We start from the raw sequence: 20446 nt of genomic DNA, 5'->3' as shown, positions 1-20446 counted from the left end.
CACTTTATGTAATGAGAAAGGATTGATTAGCAATCTTGTTGTGCGAGGCCCCTTGGGGAGGAGCGATCATAATATGAACGAATTCTTCATTAAGATGGCGAGTGAAGTAGTTGACTCAGAGACTAGGGTCCTGAATTTAAAATAAAGGAAACTACGATGGTATGAGGCGCGAGTTGGCTAGGATGGATTGGGGAATGTTACTTAAAGGGTTGACGGTGGATAGGCAATGGCAAACATTTAAAGATCGCATGGATGAACTACAGAATTTATTCATCCCTGCTTGGCATAAAAATAAAACAAAAAAGGTGACTCAACCATGGCTAACAAGGGAAATTAGGGATAGCATAAGATCCAAGGAGAGGACATATAAATTGGCCAGAAAAAGCAGCAAACCTGAGGATTGGGAGCAGTTTAGGATTCAGCAAAGGAGGACAACAGGATTAATTAAGAGGGGAAAAAGAGAGTATGAGAGTAAGCTTGCAGGGAACATAAAAACTGACTGTAAAAGCTTCTATAGATATGTGAAGAGAAAATGATTGGTGAAGTCAAGCGTAGGTCCCTTGCAGTCAGAATCAGGGGAATTTATAATGGGGTACAAAGAAATGGCAGACCAATTAAATACATACTTTGGTTCTGTCTTCACAAAGGAGGACACAAATAACCTCCCAGAGATGTCGGGGAACATAGGGTCTGATGAGAGGGAGGAACTGAATAAAATCAGTATTTGTAGGGAAATGGTGTTAGGGAAATTGATGGGATTGAAGGCCGATAAATCCCCAGGGCCCCGATAATCTACATCCTAGGGTACTTAAGGAAGTGGCCCTAGAAATAGTAGATGCATTGCTGGTCATCTTCCCAAATTCTATAGACTTTAGCACAGTTCCCATGGATTGGAGGATAACTAATGGAACCCCACTATTGAAAAAAGGTGGTAGAGAGAAAACGGGGAATTATAGACTGGTGAGCCTGACATCGGTAGTGGGGAAAATGCTAGAGTCCATTATAAAAGAGGTAATAGCAGAGCACTTGGAAAGCAGTGACTGGATCGGACAAAGTCAACATGGATTTACAAAAGGTAAATCATGCTTGACTAATCTACTGGAATTTTCTGAGGATGTAACTGGTAGAATAGATAAGGGAGAACCAGTGGATGTGGTGCATTTGGACTTTCAGAAGGCTTTCGATAAGGTCCCGCATAAGAGATTAGCGTGTAAAGGTAAAGCACATGGGATTGGGAGTAAGGTACTGACTTGGATAGAGAACTGGTTGGCAGACAGGAAGCAAAGAGTTGGAATAAACGGCTCTTTTTCCAAGTGGCAGGCAGTGACTAGTGGGGTACCACAGGGATCGGTCCTTGGACCCCAGCTATTCACAATATATATTAATGATCTAGGTGAGGGAATTAGATGCAATATCTCCAAGTTTGCAGACAACACAAAGCTGGGTGGGCGTGTGTGCTGTGAGGAGGATGCTGAGAAACTCCAGGATGATTTGGACAGGTTGGGTGATTGGGCAGAAGCATGGCAGATGCAGTATAATGTGGATAAGAGTCAGAGTTATACAGCACAGAAAGAGGCCCTTCGGCCCATCGTGTCTGCGCCGTCCATCAAGCCCTGTCCAATCTAATCCCATTTTCCAGCATTTGGTCCATAGCCTTGTATGCAATGGCATTTCAAGTGCTCATCCAAATGCTTCTTGAATGTTGTGAGGGTTCCTGCCTCTACCACCCTTTCAGGCAGTGAGTTCCAGACTCCAACCACCCTCTGGGTGAAAAAGTTCCTCCTCAAATCCCCTCTAAACCTCCTGCCCTTTACCTTGAATCTATGCCCCCTTGTTATTGACCCCCCTACTAAGGGGAAAAATTCCTCTTTATCTACCCTATCTATGCCCCTCCTCATTTTGTACACCTCAATCAGGTCCCCCCTCAGCCTTCTTTGCTCCAAGGAAAACAACCCCAGCCTGTTTAGTCTTTCTTCATAGCTGAGGCGCTCCATCCCAGGTAACATCCTGGTGAATCTTCTCTGCACCCTCTCCAAAGCAATCACATCCTTCCTATAGTGAGGTGACCAGAACTGCACACAGTACTCCAGCTGTGGCCTTACCAGCGTTTTGTACAGCTCCATCATAACCTCCCTGCTCTTATATTCTATGCCTCGGCTAATGAAGGCAAGTATCCCATATGCCTTTTTAACCACCTTATCTACCTGTTCCGCTGCCTTCAGGGATCTATGTACATGTACACCAAGGTCCCTCTGACCCTCTGTACTTCCTAGGGTCCTACCACTCATTGTGTATTCCCTTGTCTTATTTGTCCGTCCAAAATGCATCACCTCGCACTTTTCAGGGTTAAATTCCATTTGCCACTTTTCCGCCCATCTGACCAACCCGTTTATATCGTCCTGTAGCCTGAGGCTTTCCTGCTCACAATTTACCATCCCACCAATTTTCGTGTCATCTGCGAACTTACTGATCATACCTTTTACATTCTCATCCAAATCACTTATGTAGATCACAAACAGCAAGGGACCCAGCACCGATCCCTGTGGTACCCCACTGGACACAGGCTTCCAGTCACAAAAGCAACCTTCGACCATCACCCTCTGCCTCCTGCCACTCAGCCAGTTTAGGATCAAACGTGCCAAGGCACCCTGGATCCCATGGGCTCTTACCTTCTTGACCAGTCTCCTATGCGGGACTTTGTCAAAAGCCTTACTGAAGTCCATGTAAACCACATCCACAGCATTTCCCTCATCCACACACCTAGTCACCCCCTCGAAAAATTCAATCAGATTGGTCAGACATGATTTACCCTTGACAAAGCCATGCTGACTATCCCAGATTAATCCTTGCCTCTCCAAGTGGAGACTAATTTTGTCCCTCAGAATTTTTTCCAATAATTTCCCTACCACAGATGTTAGGCTCACTGGCCTGTAATTCCCTGGTTTATCCCTGCTACCCTTCTTGAATAATGGTACTACGTTAGCTGTTCTCCAGTCCTCTGGTACATCCCCTGTGGCCAGAGAGGTTCTGAAAATTTGTGTCAGAGCCCCTGCAATCTCCTCCTTTGCTTCACACAACAGCCTGGGATACATCTCGTCCGGGCCTGGGGATTTATCCACTTTTTGGCCCGCTAAAACCGCTAGTACCTCCTCCCTCTCGATGCTAATATGTTCAAGTATATCACAGTCCCCTTGCCCGATTTCGATGTCTACATCGTCTTTCTCCATAGTGAACACAGATGCAAAAAATTCATTTAAAACCCCGCCTACATCTTCTGGCTCCACACACAGATTGCCACTTTGGTCCCTAATGGGCCCTACCCTTTCCCTGGTTATCCTCTTGCCCTTAATATACTTATAAAACATCTTAGGATTTTCCTTTATTTTGCTCGCCAGTGTTATTTCATGGCCCCTCCTCGCTCTCCTAATTTCTTTTTTAAGTATGCCCCTGCACTTTTTATACTCCTCTAGGGCTTCCTCCGTCTTTAGTCTTTTGTAACTGCCAAAAGACCCCCTTTTTTTCCCTAATGCATTTTTGTATATCCCTTGTCATCCAAGGTTCCCTTTGCTTGTTGGTCCCACCCTTGACCTTTACGGGAACATGTTGGCGTTGTACTCTCTCTATTTCCCTTCTGAAAGTCTCCCACTGCTTTGATGTGGATTTTCCTATAAGTAGCTGCTCCCAGTCCACTTTGGCCAGATCCTGCCTTATCATATTAAAATCGGCCTTCTCCCAATTTAGATCCCTTATTTCCGAGCCGTCTTTGTCTTTTTCCATGACCACCTTGAATCTCACCGAATTATGGTCACTGTCGCCAAAATGCTCTCCTACTGACACTTCCACCACTTGCCCGGTTACATTCCCTAGAATTAGGTCCAGTACCACCCCCTCTCTTGTAGGACTTTCTACATGTTGGCTCAAAAAGCTCTCCTGGCTGCACTTTAAGAATTCTGCACCCTCTAAGCCTTTCACACTCTGACTATCCCAATTAATATTGGGGAAGTTGAAATCCCCCACTATTATTACCCTATTATTTTCGCACTTCTCTGAGATTTGCCTGCATATCTGTTCCTCTATCTCCCCCTGACTGTTTGGGGGCCTATAGTACACTCCCAGCAAAGTGCTTGCCCCCTTTTTGTTTTTAAGTTCTACCCATATGGCCTCATTAGAGGAACCCGCTAATATATCATTCCCTCCTTACAGCAGTAATTGACTCCTTAATTAATATTGCAACACCCCCTCCCCTTTTACACCCCCCTCTGTCTCGCCTGAAGATTCTATACCCCGGAATATTGAGCTGCCAGTCCTGACCCTCCCTCAACCATGTTGTCTCCGTGATAGCAACAATATCATACTCCCATGTGTTCAACAACAACTTCAGTTCATCCACCTTATTTGCAAGACTCCTTGCATTAAAATAAATGCCTTCTAGCCTTGCCATATTCCCTTTTGCCTTCACATATTTGCTCTGCCTTCCCAGCTGACTTGTTTTTTCCTCCATATTTGGCTGTAAATCACCCCCTACTATAGCTCCACTCTGTATCCCATCCCCCTGCCAAGTTAGTTTAAACCCCCCCCCCCAAACAGTGCTAGCAAACCTCCCCGCAAGGATATTGGTCCCCCTCTGGTTCAGGTGCAAACCGTCCGACTTGTACAAGTCCCACCTTTCCCAGAAGCAGACCCAGTGATCCAGGAAACTAAAGCCCTCCCTCCTGCACCATCCCTTTAGCCACGCATTCATCTGTTCTATCTTCCTATTCCTATACTCACTAGCACGTGGCACCGAGAGTAATCCAGAGATTACAACCTTTGAGTTCCTGCTCTTTAATCTTCTACCTAGCTCCCTAAATTCTTGATGCAGGACATCATCCCTCTTTTTACCTATGTCGTTGGTACCAATGTGGACCACGACCTCTGGCTGTTCGCCCTCCCCCTCCAGAATGCCCTGCAGCCGCTCAGTGACATCCTTGACCCTGGCACCAGGGAGGCAACAAACCATCCTGGATTCACGTCTACGGCCACAGAAACGCCTATCTGTTCCCCTTACTATAGAATCCCCTACCACTATTGCTCTCCCACTCTTTTTCCTCCCTTCCTGGGCAGCAGGAGCACCCCCAGTGCCAGGAAGTTGGCTGCTGCCGCCTTCCCCTGGTAAGTCATCCCCCCCAACAGTATCCAAAGCGGTATACCTGGTTGAAAGGGGGATGGCCACAGGGGTCCCCTGCACTACCTGCCTGCTTCTATTGTTCCACCTGGTGGTCACCCATTTCCCTTCTGCCTGTGCAGCCCTACCCTGCGGTGTGACCAACTCACTGTACGAGTAATTCGCGACCCTCTCAGCATCGTGAATGCTCCACAACCCATCCACCCGCAGCTCCAGCGCCCCAAGACAGCCCGTTAGTAGCTGCAGCTGGATGCATTTCTGGCACACGTGTTGGTCAGGGACACTGGCAGCGTCCCTGAATTCCCACATAGAGCAAGAGGAGCATATCACGGGCTGGGCTCTCCTGGCGTGACCTACCCCTTTAATCAAGTTAAATTTAATTAATTCAATACCACCAGTAAAGTAAGCCTTACCTGGTCTCTGGAGCCCTTTGTAGGCCCGCTCTACCGCTGAAGCACCCGCCGAAGCTCTGAGGTCTTGCCTCACCTAACTCCCTGATTCACCCAACTCTCAGCACTCAGTGCAAAATCGCACTTCAAAGCCTGTTTTTATAGGCCCTGAAACAAAGACTTGCTGAGCCCAGCTACAGGAGAACCAGGTTAACCAGATTACTCCAGTTTCCCTTGTTAACTGCCTTCAGCTGCTCTGAGTTGAAGGACTTGTAGGACTTGTTTATCCCTTTTTAACCCTGCTTAAAGCTGGGAAATTTAGATTTTAAACAGTAAACAGTTTAATGCGAGGTTATCCACTTTGGTGGTAAAAACAGGAAGGCAGATTATTATCTGAACGGCAATAGATTGGAAGGGGAAGTGCAACGAGACCTGGGTGTCCTTTTGCACCAGTCGCTGAAGGTAAGCATGCATGTGCAGCAGGCGGTTAAGAAGGCAAATGGTATGTTGGCCTTCAAAGCGAGAAGATTCGAGTACAGGAGTAAGGATGTCTCGCTGCAGTTATACAGGGCCTTGGTGAGACCACACCTTGAGTATTGTGTGCAGTTTTGGTCGCCTTATCTGAGGAAGGATGTTCTTGCCATGGAGGGAGTGCAGCGAAGATTCACCAGGCTGATACCTGGGATGGCAGGAATGACGTACGAGGAGAGATTGGGTCGATTGGGCTTATATTCGCTGGAGTTTAGAAGAATGAGAGGGGATCTCATTGAAACTTATAAAATTCTAACAGGACTAGACAGACTAGATGCAGGAAGGATGTTCCCAATGGCGGAGGAGTCCAGAACCAGGGGTCACAGTCTAAAGATAAGGGGTAAGCCATTTAGGACTGATTTGAACTCTCATCTCCGGATCATCAGTCCTGGCCTCTGGATTACAAGTCCAGTAACATAACCACTATGCTACCGCTCCCGGTGATCTCCCGTGGTGTTACTCGTAGGTAGTCTGGGGTCTGATGTTTAGTGGCTTTAAAGGCACTGTTAAGGTGCTCCCTGTGAGAAGTGGTCTAAATTGGCACATCGTGAGGTCAATTAAATGCTAACTACTGTTGGACCTATCTCTACATCAGCAGCAGCATGGCTCCTCTCCTTGGGTGGAGGTCAGGTTACGTATAGATGAGAGAGAGAGAAATGACAGGCTTTCTTTTTCTTTTTGTAAAAAAATGCTTATGATTCATTATTTCATAAAAAGTGTGATATCTGAAGTGTGACATCTGAAGTGCGAGGATACAGAATTGCATATAAAATAATATAAATCTATATAAAGTTAGCATATTAGTGCCAATTAAGCAAAACACTAGTGAAATTTTTTCCATTGCAACTTTAAAAAAGTATATACCCTGTATATATTTTTTTTTTTACAAACACAGTAGCACATTCTAGTATGAGGTTACCAGTGCATCTTGGCCCACCTGCTTTCCATGTCAAGACACCTCCTATTAGCCATTAGGATTTCCTCCTCTTCCTTCTGAATCCGAGCTTCCAAGGATGTTTCGTAGCTGCCATTTGGAGAATGACCTAGAACTGTGGTATCCCTAACAACAGACAGGACGACCGAAATTAGTACTGCAGTTGACTCCACCTAAATTCACATCATTTAGCTTTGCCCATGATTTAGTGAGCAAATTCGCCAACCGCTGTGTTGCCGAGTCATACAGACATGGGGTTCTCAGGCTTGATTCCCAGCCTATGCTACATTAAATGATCTTAGCCTGGGTGGCAATGAGTGCGCTGCAACTGGCTTAACCTCCCTGGGCTAGGTTCCTGGTGCTGATTGTTGTTCAGTAGTCCCTGATGGAAATTGTGCATGAACATTGGGCGAGAATGTGTCAGGGCTCAGCTGTGATGCCTGCTGTAATTAAAAAGGCTGCTGACACGGTCTAGGGTGATAGATGAAGAATGGTCACTTGGATGAGGTACCAGAGGGTTGTGACCTATATGGAACCCTACAGCTGTAAGAGTCAATGCCTTCATTAGGTAATTAGGGGAAATAATAAGTACACATCTCATTCAAAGATTTAGTTGGTATACACCAAACCCCAATCATGTTCACTCTGTTGCTCATCCTCATTCAAGTACAACCTTTGCAATTCTGATAAACAAAATTCTTTTCAATTATTTAGTTTTAATGCACATTGCACCAGCTGTACTCAAGTCCAGAAGTTTCAGTAAGAAAAGAGCAAAACATTTCAAAAATCTAATCTCTGCGTAAAATGTGTTTTTCTTCAGAGCTTTCTGTTTTTATTTAGTCTGAATTGCTGAATGAAAAACTATTCGGGTTGCAGTGCAAAGATTTGGTGAATTTGCTCACTAAATTGGCTATATTGAATCTGGAGTCTAATAAACATCTTGATCCAAGTGTTACCCTAGCAAAGTAGCAATGTGTTTATTAGGACCAAACTGTACCTAAGCCTTTGACACGGCCCTCGACCGTGTCCGTTCTATCTCCCGCACTTCTGCCCTCACCCCTGCCCCTCCCTCCCGGAACCACGATAGGGTTCCCCTTGTCCTCACCTTTCACCCCACCAGCCTCCACATTCGACGGATCATCCTCCGCCATTTCCGCCACCTCCAAAGTGATCCCACCACCAAACATATCTTCCCCTCCCCTCCCCTTTCAGCATTCCGTAGGGACCGCTCCCTCCGAGACACCCTAGTCCACTCCTCTATCACCCCAAACAGCCCTTCCCCTTCGCCTGGCACCTTCCCGTGCAAGCGCAGGAGATGTAACGCCTGCCCCTATACCTCCCCCCTTCCCACTGTCCAGGGCCCCAAACACCCCTTCCAGGTGAAACAGCGATTTACTTGTACTTCTTGCAATCTAGTATACTGTATTCGCTGCTCACGATGCGGTCTCCTCTACATTGGGGAGACCAAACGCAGATTGGGTGACCGCTTTGCGGAACACCTCCGTTCAGTCCGTAAGGGTGACCCCGAGCTTCCGGTCGCCTGTCACTTTAATTCACCACTCCATTCCCACTCGGACCTCGCCGTCCTTGGCCTCTTGTATTGTTCCACGGAAGCTCAACGTAAACTCGAGGAACAGCACCTCATCTTCCGATTAGGCACTTTGCAGCCTTCCGGACTCAACATCGAGTTCAACAATTTCAGATCATAACCTCGGCCCCCATTACATTTTTACTTTTATTTTTTCCACCACTTTGTTTTGGGTCTTCCTTTTCACCCCCCCCCCCCCTTTCCTTTTGTTTCTCTCTCCCACCTGGCAGCTGTCTCTTATCCTGCCAGTACACTTCACACCTAATCTCTGCTGCCTTTTGTCTCCACCGGCCTATTACCATCTCGTCTGGTTTTGAATACCTTTTATTGTCTCTTTTACTTCTTTTGTTCGATCGCAGCCCTGCCTTCGATCTATTTCATTTTCTTTCCAGTTTTGAAAAAGGGTTTCGACCCGAAACGTCAACTCAAATTTCTCTCCGCAGATGCTGCCTGACCTGCTGAGTTTTTCCAGCATTTTCTGTTGTTATTTCCATTCTGCCCTGCCTGAAGCTGGATACGAAGGCAGCTATAATTTGTTGTTTTGAAAATACAGATGAACCTCTGGCCCAAGGTTAGCATAGTGGTTAAGACACTTGCTTCACTTTGTGGGTCTAGCAATGATGTGCACAGAAACTCAAACATGATGAAAGTCATCTGTGAAGATTTCATCAAGTCTCAGCTGATGGGAAGAACTAAATTATAAAAAGGGAGTGACATAAATCATAGAAGATAGGAGCAGGAGTAGGCCATTCGACCCCTCGAGCCTGCTCCGCCATTTAATGAGATCATGGCTGATCATCCAAATTCAGTACCCTATAGAAACATAGAAGATAGGAGAAACATAGAAGATAGAAAACTTTACTTTTAATGCAAGTTGCACCAACTGTACTTAAGTCCAGAAGTTTCAGTAAGAAATAAATAAACTCAAAACAAAAAATTAGTTATTTAAAATCAATCTGTCACTGACAGTTTGCATGAGGCTTATATGAAATAATTTCCAGATGCTTCTGTAACTTGGCCCCATATCAGTTCTCCTTCCTTTTGCTAGTTTCAAAGCAGAATTCCTGAAAACAACAAATGGCGTGAATAACTATTCACATTTATAATTTGTCTTGATTCTAAAAAGGATCCTTCCTTCCTTCCCCTCACTCTTGTGCATGGTAAGAGCACAGAGATTACACTATCTGTTGCAAAGCTCTCGTCTGAGTCAGAAGGTCATGGACTCAAGCCCCACTCCAGAGACTTGAGCACAAAAATCCAGGCTGACATTTCAGTACAGAACTGAAGGAGTGCTGCACTGTTGGTGGAGGTACCAGCTTTCAGATAAGATGTTAAACCAAGACATCTGCGCTTTCAGATGGACATAAAAGATCCCATGACATTATTCGAAGAAAACACGGGCGTTCTGCCAGTGTTCTGGCGAATATTTATCCCTCAACCAACATCTCAAACAGATTATAATAGCAAAATACTGCGGATGCTGGAAATCTGAAATAACAACAGAAAATGCTGGAAATACTCAGCAGGCCAGGCAGCATCCGTGGAGAGAGAAACAGAGCTAACGTTTCAGGTCTGGGACCCTTCCTCAAACAGATTATCTGGTCATTTATCCTGTCTGTGGGGGCTTGCTGTGTGAAAATTGGCTGCTTTGTTCCTCTACATTACAGCAGTGACTACCGTTCAGAAGTTCTTAATTGGCTGTAAATAAAGTGCTTTGGGACGTCAGACAGCCTTGGAAAGTACAGTATAAATGCAAGTTCCTTCTTTCTATCTGAGTGTATTTGCCTTCTTTTGCCCTTGGTTATCTCTACTTTTCAGTCTCTTCAAAGTCACATTTCTCTGCTGCAACCGTGGGGGGGGGGGGGGGGGAAAGCAGTTAGGGGTATATGAAGAGGACAACCTGCTCTCAGACCACCACCAAGATTGCTCTTGATCAGCTACTGGGAGGAAAATGGAAGTATTATGTAATAGGCTCTCCATCTGCTATTTTTCCCCTCTTTACAATGGAGGTCAAAAACTCAAAGTTTGGAAGGGGGGAGGAAGGAGGAAGAGGGTGCAATTGATCCTGCGTCACTCCATTTTGAGGCCACTTCCTTTTTTTATAATTTGTAAAAAGTAGAAACAAAATTGTAATCGTGTATAAGGCTCATTATATTCAGCACTCCTAGAACCTGGCTGTGACAATGCGGCTTACAGCAGAGATGTGCGTTTGAGGCTACTCCAACATAAGCTGTACCTTTGAGCCGCTACTGTAGCTGCTGCATCCAATGCAAACTGGCGCATCACGCTTTCTTCCAGATACTTCTGTTCCCACTTGGTCATATCAGCCTCCAAGGCCAGGATTCGCTCCTCCTTCTCGCGCAGCAGCTCCATTAACGCTGTGGCATTATACTCGGGGGTACTGGCTGTCTGGGAGGTACCCTGACGCTGTGCAAGACCCCCCCAAAAAAAAGACAAACAATCAAATGACATCTTACATTTACATATCTCAACATCAGCATTTGTTTCTGGAATTAGACGGGCCTTTCCAGAAGTATGTTCAAGAATAAAAATCCATTTTGATTTAAAAGTAGTGCTTCGTATTTTACCTCTCTCTATAGGTTCTCCCTCCCCATTAGGCAACCTTCTTCTGCAGAGAGGACAACCGGGTGGTCTGCTCTCAACTCTCTGCCATTGAACTCTTTGCTTGGCTAATGCACAACAATTGCAGGATTTGCATAGCCCTTCATATTTATGCTGCGGGTGGGGGGGGTTGTTTCCTTCAATTTTCTCACCTCTTCTCCTGAAGATTATGGCTCATGCTGAGATATAGTTCAAAAGTGCAAGGCCATCCTACAGTACCTCATACAAGTGGTCATTCTTCACATTGAGTTGAGTCAGAGTATTGGTAGCCTATACAACAATTGTTAGTAAATGTGACAGCAGGGGCTGACCTCACCCAACATCCAGGCATTCCACAAGACTCACTGTACAGTCATCAGGAACAGGAATCCTGGATGACTTTTCCTCTCCCTAATCAAGGACACTGAGGCTAACTGTAGCTGTAGATCGGTTAAGAACTTTAAAAGCATGGAACGAAAAAAGCCCATTCAGCTCATCAATTCAAGCCCAGTTTTTCCACATACTGTATAATATCTGCCCATCAGGGAATGTACCCCAAATATCTAATCTTCTGAGGAAAAAGTACTGCTTAAACTCCCTAGTCCCCAAAGGTAATCATATGAAAACATTAAAATTTAAAATAGCAATGACATATAAAGCTGACAGAAGTTTGCAATATACCTGCTGCATCCGAAGGGACTCCAATTCCCTTTCAAGCCTGGTTCGTAGCCGATGTTCAAGCTGCTCCCGTTTCTCGCATGCTGCTTGGAGCTGGATCAGGGCCTGCTGCATTCTTTCTACTTTGTCCACATACACCTGCTTCCTCTTCAGCTACAACCAGAATAAAGAGAAAAGTGTTTGAGCAAGACCATAGAGAATACACGGCAAAACCACAGGGACTGTGAATCACAAGGTAGACAATGAATGCACATCATGACTTGTTAGCATTTAAATCATTGCACCATCATTAACTCACTACTGCTGCAGTGCGTCTAAGCAGCTTATACTGGAGATCAGAAAGCATGGTCAGATTTGAACGCATCCAAAAGTATTAAAACCTCTCACTTTCAGGAGAGCCTCCTGATAATATTTATTTCTATCAGATAACAGTATGCATTTTGGCTGAGAACAAACTGGCATAATACCATTAAGGTCTAAATTCAGTGGAACTAAATTAAACTCTCATACTGTACTCACAGTATGGCCCATGGGTTATTTGTAGACTATCTCCCCTTCACCAGTGTCTCACAGCAGCATATCGGGGTTTCCACTCTGTGCCCCCAAAGCTGACAATCTGGCCCTCGAAGCCAAGGCAACTTTGTCCTATTTGGGCTTATTTTTATTTTTTTATTTGTTATTATGTTCTGTTTGACCTTTGACAGCCTTGAGATTTGAAAAGGGCTGTTCTTGGCACTATTCATTAATACTGTAGATAAATCCTAAACCAGAACACCAAGATCTGTTTGTATCAGCAGTTTAAGATATCTGAACATTAATAGGAACATGGGTTTAATGTGGCCCCACAAAGTTGCATGGTATGCACCCAAGTGGCCCATGGAGACAAAAAGTTGAAACAACCCTGTGGCTCTGGGTCTCCATGCGTGGCCTGGGATATTGGGATTCAGCACTCCTCCTTCTTGTACTCACCAATAAAAGGAGGCAAGGTTATCCCAGATTCCATACAGCAAGAGCAGTATTTTTGTGTTTAAAACAGAACTGCTTAGCAGAAAGTTTGGTCTAACAATTTTCCTCCCATCTTCTTGTGGGGAAAGTGCCTGCCTGTCAGCAGCTGCCCAACAGTCGCACGTTTAAAACCAGGTGTTCACAGTGTGGGTAGTCACAGGCACCGGCCTGCGTCCCATTCTTATGGTGCAACATAATAAACAGCCCGGAGAGCAACCCTCAATCAAGACACTGTGTTTGGGATTGTAGCCTTTGCCCTCCCTCCACATAAAAAGGTGAGTAACCACTTGCAAGAATCATTGTTCTTCAACCATGAATTATCAACACTGAAGAAAAGGCAGAAAAATAAAGCAGAGCTGTAAAGCAAAGTGATTTATATTCTCATTTTACACTAACGTAATTGCTGATCACACTGTGTTCGAATCTCTCACTTCCTCACACTGGTTGCATCATCTCTAGGCTTGCAAGTTTAGAGATTTTTATGCTGTCAATCTCCAGTTATTGTGTTTAGGTGTTTTTTTTCCTCTCTCTCTTGCACCACTAACATTTACCGAGTTCAGAGAACAGGCAAGTAACTTGCTCCTGAGCCTCTACTGACATCACTAATCAGCTGCATGGATTGCGTGCGACACAGGTGTTACCAAGAGGAAAAAATGAATTTTTACTCTTTTAAAAAAAATAAGGATCTGCTCAATGAATATTGCAAAAAAATTACTTCAAACAATACATGAGGGTTCTGACCATGAAGTCAATACATTTTACTCCATACATCAACATACCGTACCAGAACTTAATTGGCTTTTTGAAAATATCCTATGTGAGACAACAGCAGCAAAAATTAAATATGAAAAGGTTAACTTCAGTAAAATTAAATTCTATTTTTAAAAAATTACACAAAAACTTTGTTCGTAGTTACATTCACTAAAGAAATTCAGTTTCTTTTAGGGATACGTTTCCTCCGTGTTTAGTCATTTAATATCCCTTCCTGCATCTCTATGGCTCTTCCTGCCCCCGTATAACCAAGGACAAGTGCATAAGGCTGTTCCCAGGTGGCTGTGAAAGCTATCTAACCGTGCACTTAGAGGCAACAGGTGTTGCCTAGGCATGACTTTTCTCTATGATTATCTCCAGCCCTTCCATACCAACAGCCAGGAGATCTGTTAACCTCCACCTAGCACAACTCATAACAGGAGTTCAGCAGAGACCTCCTTGAATCTGCATTCATCCCTGTTCTGTGGCACAACACATAAGCATGATGAAGAACATGCAGTTTGTGTACATGCCGAACGTGCTCTCATATACCTCTTTCTAGCAAGTTCAAAGTGGCATTCTCTCCTGGATCAGTGGTGAACGGGTGGTGAAGTGAACTGCAAGTGCCCAAAGACCTCAGCTTAGCTCATTTGGTAGCACTCTCACTTGAGTCACAAGGTTGTTGCTTCAAGCTCCACTCTAGTACTTGAGCATAAAATTTAAGCTGACACTCCAGCTTGGTACTGCTACATTTTCAGAGGTGCCATCCTTCACGAGATGTTAAACACAAGACCATGAGATTGATAGTAACTGCACCCCCCCCGCCCCCCCACCACCACAATAGGGGGGCGGGGTTGGAATAAACCCTAAAAGTCAAGGAGCACATTTTTATGGCGGCGGGTTGCAAAGCATGTATGTGTCCCATCTTGGAGAGGCGGGATACTTCATTATCATATTTAAATCTGGATCCCACAGTACAACTGGGAGCCAGATTTAGATTTAATAGCTGCTGGCCGGGTTTCCCAGGGTTTGGGAAACCAGGCAGTGTAAGGGAGGCGAGTTCTACCAGCTCAAAATGTTAAGTGTTTTTTATAGCAATTACAGTGCTCCCCCCGGCCCCTCAAGCAAACCTTTGGCCTAACCTCTTCCGATTGCAGCCTTTCTCTCCCCACCCCGCTGCGATCGGCGACCTCCCCTCTTCCAACTCCCAATCTCCGGCCTACCCCACGATCGACTCGCTACCCCCTCCAACCCCCGCTTTCTCTCCGCGGCCCCCCACCCCCACCCCACAACCTGCCTCATGATCGCCGGGGACCATCCCCAAGGGTCACAGGTTGCGGCCTCCTGCCGTTGGTTTTCCCACCCGGCAGCCGGCCAGCCTGTCAATTTGTCTAGTTTTTGCCCAGTGGGAAACGGAAGGAAAAAATTATAATGATGTCCTGCCGTTAAATTTGGCATAACCTTCGCAACCTCAGCCTTGCTGGGTTTTCCCCACCATCTACTCCGTAAATATTGGGGCCCATGTTTCAGATGGACATTAAAAATCCAAGGCACTACTCGACGAGCAGGGAGCTCTATCAATGTCCTGGCCAGTAGCCTTCCTCAAGCAATACCACCAACAGCTTAACTGGCAGTTTATTTTATTGCCGTTTGTGGGATATTGCTGTGCGCAAAATGGCGGCCACGATTGTCTGCACAACAGTAACTGGAATGCAATTTATTGTAGTCGCAGCGTTGTCGGACATTTCTACGAGACGTGATAAAGGAACTTCATGAATGCAAGTCTTACTTTATTATGAGTACCATATATAATTAGGATAGAACAGAGGGATGAAAATATTTAGTAAATACTGTACTGAAAAAAGGGAAGTAAAATTGATTTTTGGCCACTGATCTTTCATTAACCTTGCCTCAAAATGTCCAGAGTTTGAATTTTCATAGCATTCTGGATATATTAAAAACATCACACAGCATACAAATATTACCTAATTGTAACTGTATTTCTAATGTACTAAAAGTTTTGCTGTTATACCAGTCACTGGATTTCCTTATCAATTACTAAAGTCATAATTCTGTGCATAATTTAGGGATCCAGTTTTAGCCAATTTTCTTGGCCTGATAAGCCGTGGTCTGTAGTTAAGAGATGCAATCAGGACAGTAACTTCACGCATGCAGCGAAGAGCCAAGCTAAATGTATTAAATTACATTCAGGAAGGGCGATACTTCCTTCAGGCTTGGGGAACTGAGACAGGACAGCATCAAAACTGACCACAAACTACCAAGCAGTCAAGACACAGGGAATGCAATAAAAGATTTTTAAGTCAATTTCATTCTCCAAATGCATAAAGTACCACAGAGTCAACAGTTAAATTCTCAAAAGGCATGAACTAAAAAATAGCAAATATTGAGGAAAAAAGCTATAATGTGGAGGTTAAACAACTGAAACATGATGGATACTGTGCTATATTTTCCCTCTCCCTAACCTTCCAGCAAGTCCTGCAGAGAGTTGAACTGCTCTACTAATGTCACTAAAAGGCAGCAACAGCTGTCTGGGGCTGACCCTCCAATTATTGTGCCCAAACTTTCCCCTGTAATGCAACCAGTAGGGGAAAGGGCATTTTATATATACAAAAAAAGATTGTACATATGTGGAAAGCTGATGTGATCTTGCATGCTCAAAACTGCATGTGTGAATGTGAAACAGACACACTTGCACATCCATGCATGGATTTTTAAATACAATCATTTAAAAGCTGACATTTATTGTCCAGTTTTCATTTCTAAAAATTACTGGACTGCCACTTCAGAAACTTGACTGCCCAATTCATAAGTGGATGGACGATCACCCAATCCTAAAATTCACTTATTTCTCCAAATTTTCCCTACTCCTGAAGACATTGAATCAGATAGGATAAGAGGTTCTGTGGTGCTAGCAGCCCACTGTACGTCACCTACATGGCCATTCTGCTTTTGTGACCATAATGCATGCTGGCAGGCTAAGCAACCATTGGGCGATCACAGCTGAACCAGATCGTGTCCTCACCCATCATTCACACATTTTCTGGTAGGGATCAGTGAATATTGTGAAGCAGTGATTTTTCCTCCTCATCCCAGGGATACCGAGGGCAGCCACTAAATTTAGAGATTAAATCGGAGATCTTCCTAGTCTGAGTGGCTCAGTGACATACCACACAACATATTTAAGCACATTGCGAGAGTCCCAAATTCAATTGCTCAAGTGAAAATACAATATAAATCAACAGAAATTAATTTAAAAAGTGTTGTAGTTATATTTGTTTAACTGCAATTGTTTTTTTGTTTTTTTTAAAATGTTAATATCCCATTGGTCATGAAACACATTATAAGAGCACCCTATCCCCCTTCCTACCTCCTCCTCCAATTTGACCACTTTGCCCTGTGTGTTATTCAAGGCCTGATCACGGATTTCAATGTGTCTTCGCTGATCCTCATTGGTAGACCGGAGGGCAGACAGCTCCATTTCCAGCTTCTCTTTTTCTCTCAAATTTTCTTTATCTGGAAAGGTGACGGAGGCAGGGAAAGAGGAAAAACACATTTATTACAGGACAAAACTAGAAACTGGTCTAATTTAGAATATAGGAGAGGAGATGCACATTATACAAAGTGAACTCTATAACACAGAACTGTCGCATTCCATTAATGGATTTCAGTGAGAATATGGGCCTGTCCTTGTGTCATCCCACCAAAGTGAGGGGGAGGGGGAGGGGGAGAAAAGAGAGAGGATTTCAGATGATGTAACTAAAATTCCTGGTTATCTGCTTTTCTAGGTGACTTCTGCAGTGAGATTACTGAACTTTAAATATACTTTAAAAATTGTAACTTAGGCAAGGTGGAGCACAATGCAGCCTCAAACTATTGCACATCTTGGACTGTGGCCACTGTCTTCTACCCACCACCCACTCAATTACTGGCAATTGCATTTAAAGTAATAATAAATAAAAGCTTTAGTATAGGAGCAGTTTTGCTTGGGCTTCTTGGTGCCATGCTCAAATCAAATTCTGTCTTCATGCTGGGTTACTCCCACTTCTCCTCCGGCATTTAGCCCTAGTGTGTGTGCGAGTGTGTGGATCAAGGCCGTGTAGAAATCTGGAGCATCATTTTTACAAACCTCAATCCTATTCTAACCAGGTAGTAATCCCGCTCATTTTAGAGGGTGCAGAGGAGATTTACTAGAATTATACCAGGGATGGGGGATTTCAGTTACGTGGAGAGACTAAAGAAGCTGGGATTGTTCTCCTTAGAGCAGAGAAGGTTAAGGGGAGATTTAATAGATTTGTTCAAAATTATGAAGGGCTTTGATAGAGTAAATAGGGAGGAACGGTTTCCACTGGCAGGGGGTTGGTAACCAGAGGGCACAGATTTAAGGTAGTTGGCAAAAGAACCAGACGGAAGATGAGGAGAATTTTTTTTTAAATGCAATGAGTTATGATGACCTGGAATGCACTGCCTTAAAGGGTTTGATGTGATTCGCATGGCTGCTATACTCATTTAAAGTGCTGTACTAATGAGCAGTGATTCCTCCATTTGTAACACAAGTATGTCCTGCTTCCTGTTTTTTTTTTATTTTTTAATTCATTCATGGGATGTGGGCATTGCTGACAAGGCCCATCACTAACTGCCCTTGAGAAGGTGGTGGTGGTATTAGCTCTTATACTGCAATGCACAAATTTGCAGTGTGCAGGAACAGGAGGGCCACAGAGACATGCACAGATCATACAATTATCAGAAACATTGATATAACTGAACAGTCTTCAAATCCGTCCACAGTTTCACCCCATCTTATCGAAGCAATCTTCTCCACTGTATGTCCCAGCCCGCGTCTTTTATTCCTCCGACAGCTTGTCCTAGCTTGGTAGCCAATCCTTCACTTATTATACACCTCTGTTAAACTTTATCCCCAAATCATTTCACCTTGTTCGCTCTCTTCCTTCCTTCAAAAGCCTCTTATAAATCTGTCCGACTGTGTTGTCAGCCCACCCGCCATCTTTCCAGTGTCCATCTGCCTTCACAGAAAGTCTTCCAGGTGAGGGTTGTTACATTAATGAAAGTTGTTGTGCATTAGTAGTAGTGTATTGCATTGCCCAAACCCAAGCCTGGGGAGATCTATTGCATGAATTCATTACAGGCCATCAATTTAGATTTTATTAAACATTTCAGTTGTCTAGCTGGTTTTCAAGTGCTGCTTTGGACACACCCTAGAGCTTTACTCCTGAACTGTCACGATTGGAATTCATGCATTGTACATACTCTGATTAATTTTGGATTCACCAGAAAATAGCCAGAATGTTGCAGATCATTTTTTTTTCAACGCCTCCTACCTACTGTATATTAAACTAAAGCATATTTATAAAAAATAGTTTTATCGGTTGTGTGTATTTGACATCCATTTTTGTGCCTACACCAGCTGTCAACGTGGAGACCCCTAGTGGAAATGCCCAGGTCATTGATGCACTATAATGTTCACACTGAGATAGTAATAAAATTGCAATATTTTGACTGCATATTTATTAAGAAATCTGCATTTGACTACTGGAAATTCTACAGCCATTATATGTTATAACCCAATGGTTCAGTAGATAGCGAACATCACACTCAGGCAAAAGTCCAGGAACTCCACAGCACCCCATTCTGTGATGAGACATACAGGGCTGGATTTTGATACTGGGGCGGGCTGGGGTCGTGTAATCCGCATTTCGTGTTATCCACCCGATTCTAAATCAATGTGGGAGAATGATGTCATTTTAACTTAATTGGCCAATTGAGTTCCAACGTGTGGAAACCCATGGCCAATGAGTTTTTCCAGTCTGAAAGTCGCCTCCGATGACATCATCATTGCTGCTGCAGTTAAGGTCTGCAACAAGCCTTGCTTCTTCTGCAGACTTCCAAGCTTTTGCCCTTGCATGTTAGAGGCACCTGCAGGAAGAATGGCCAGCCAGAGACCTAGGTCTGCACCCCGCTTTGATGACGTTGCCCTGCAGGCTTTAGTAGAGGGAGCAAGAGCAAATAAAGAGGTGCTCTTCCCTTCTTTAGGGAGGAAGAAGCCTCCCCAGCAAACCAAGGCTGTGTGGATCCAGGTGGCAGAGGAGGTCAACTCTTCGTCAATAACCCGCAGAACCTAGCTTCAGTGCAGGAAGAGGTTTCATGACCTTCTGCGCACTGGAAAAGTGAGTATGAATTTCCAATCACCCTCAATCTGATCCCCATTGCCTCTCCTCACCAGCACTCAGCATTAGCAATCTCTTCCTCCACATCCCACTTGACACAGACATCCATGCACCCTCACCCATTCCCTCGCGCTCTATGGTCACATTCACCTAACTATTCATCTATGCAGCCCTCACACGCCCCATCACTGTGATGCAATTACAACTTACAACACAATCTTACCACCTCACTCCATCTTTGTCTCCTAAGCATCCATGCTATGGATTCTCTACACTCACTCCTTCATTCTCACTCAAACTCCACTTGTCTCCCTCATTGCAGGAAAAGAGAGCTCACAATAAGAGGGAAAGAGCAAGGACAGGAGGAGGGCCACCCTCATTAGCCCAGCTCACCACCTGGGAGGAGGTGGTCCTGGAGATTGTGGGAGTGGAGGAAGATTCTCAAGTGGGGGGGCGGACACACGGGCGCATCACAGCAAGCTGGTGACAGGATAGTTTTCCATCTCTCTCAATGACATTGCATGAGTCGCTGATAATGATTCTGAAGCTCTAACAGATGGACTTATGATCATCTGCAATATGCAATGTGCATGTAACCTTGGC

The 20446-nt window shown here is 44.5% G+C and overlaps 1 protein-coding gene across 4 annotated transcripts in view; it reads right to left on the bottom strand.

Annotated features, from left to right (window-relative positions):
* The window catches only part of amot (angiomotin), a 131016-nt gene that overhangs the window by 9025 nt on the left and 101545 nt on the right, over positions 1–20446 (bottom strand). For all 4 annotated transcript variants that reach the window (XM_085999907.1, XM_085999919.1, XM_085999915.1 and 1 more), the window contains 4 exons: positions 17029–17174; positions 11889–12038; positions 10843–11033; positions 7022–7144 (listed from right to left, as the gene is read on the bottom strand). In XM_085999907.1, coding sequence (XP_085856033.1) covers positions 7022–7144; positions 10843–11033; positions 11889–12038; positions 17029–17174 — 610 coding nt within the window. The remainder of the gene's footprint in view (positions 1–7021; positions 7145–10842; positions 11034–11888; positions 12039–17028; positions 17175–20446) is intronic.

The sequence above is a fragment of the Somniosus microcephalus genome, chromosome 1 (assembly GCF_052327205.1).
Source record: "Somniosus microcephalus isolate GS21.2 chromosome 1, FLI_Smic_1.0, whole genome shotgun sequence".
Classification (NCBI taxonomy): Eukaryota; Metazoa; Chordata; class Chondrichthyes; order Squaliformes; family Somniosidae; genus Somniosus; species Somniosus microcephalus.
Note: the sequence above shows the minus strand (reverse complement) of the source record. Positions and strands in the feature narration are given on the sequence as shown.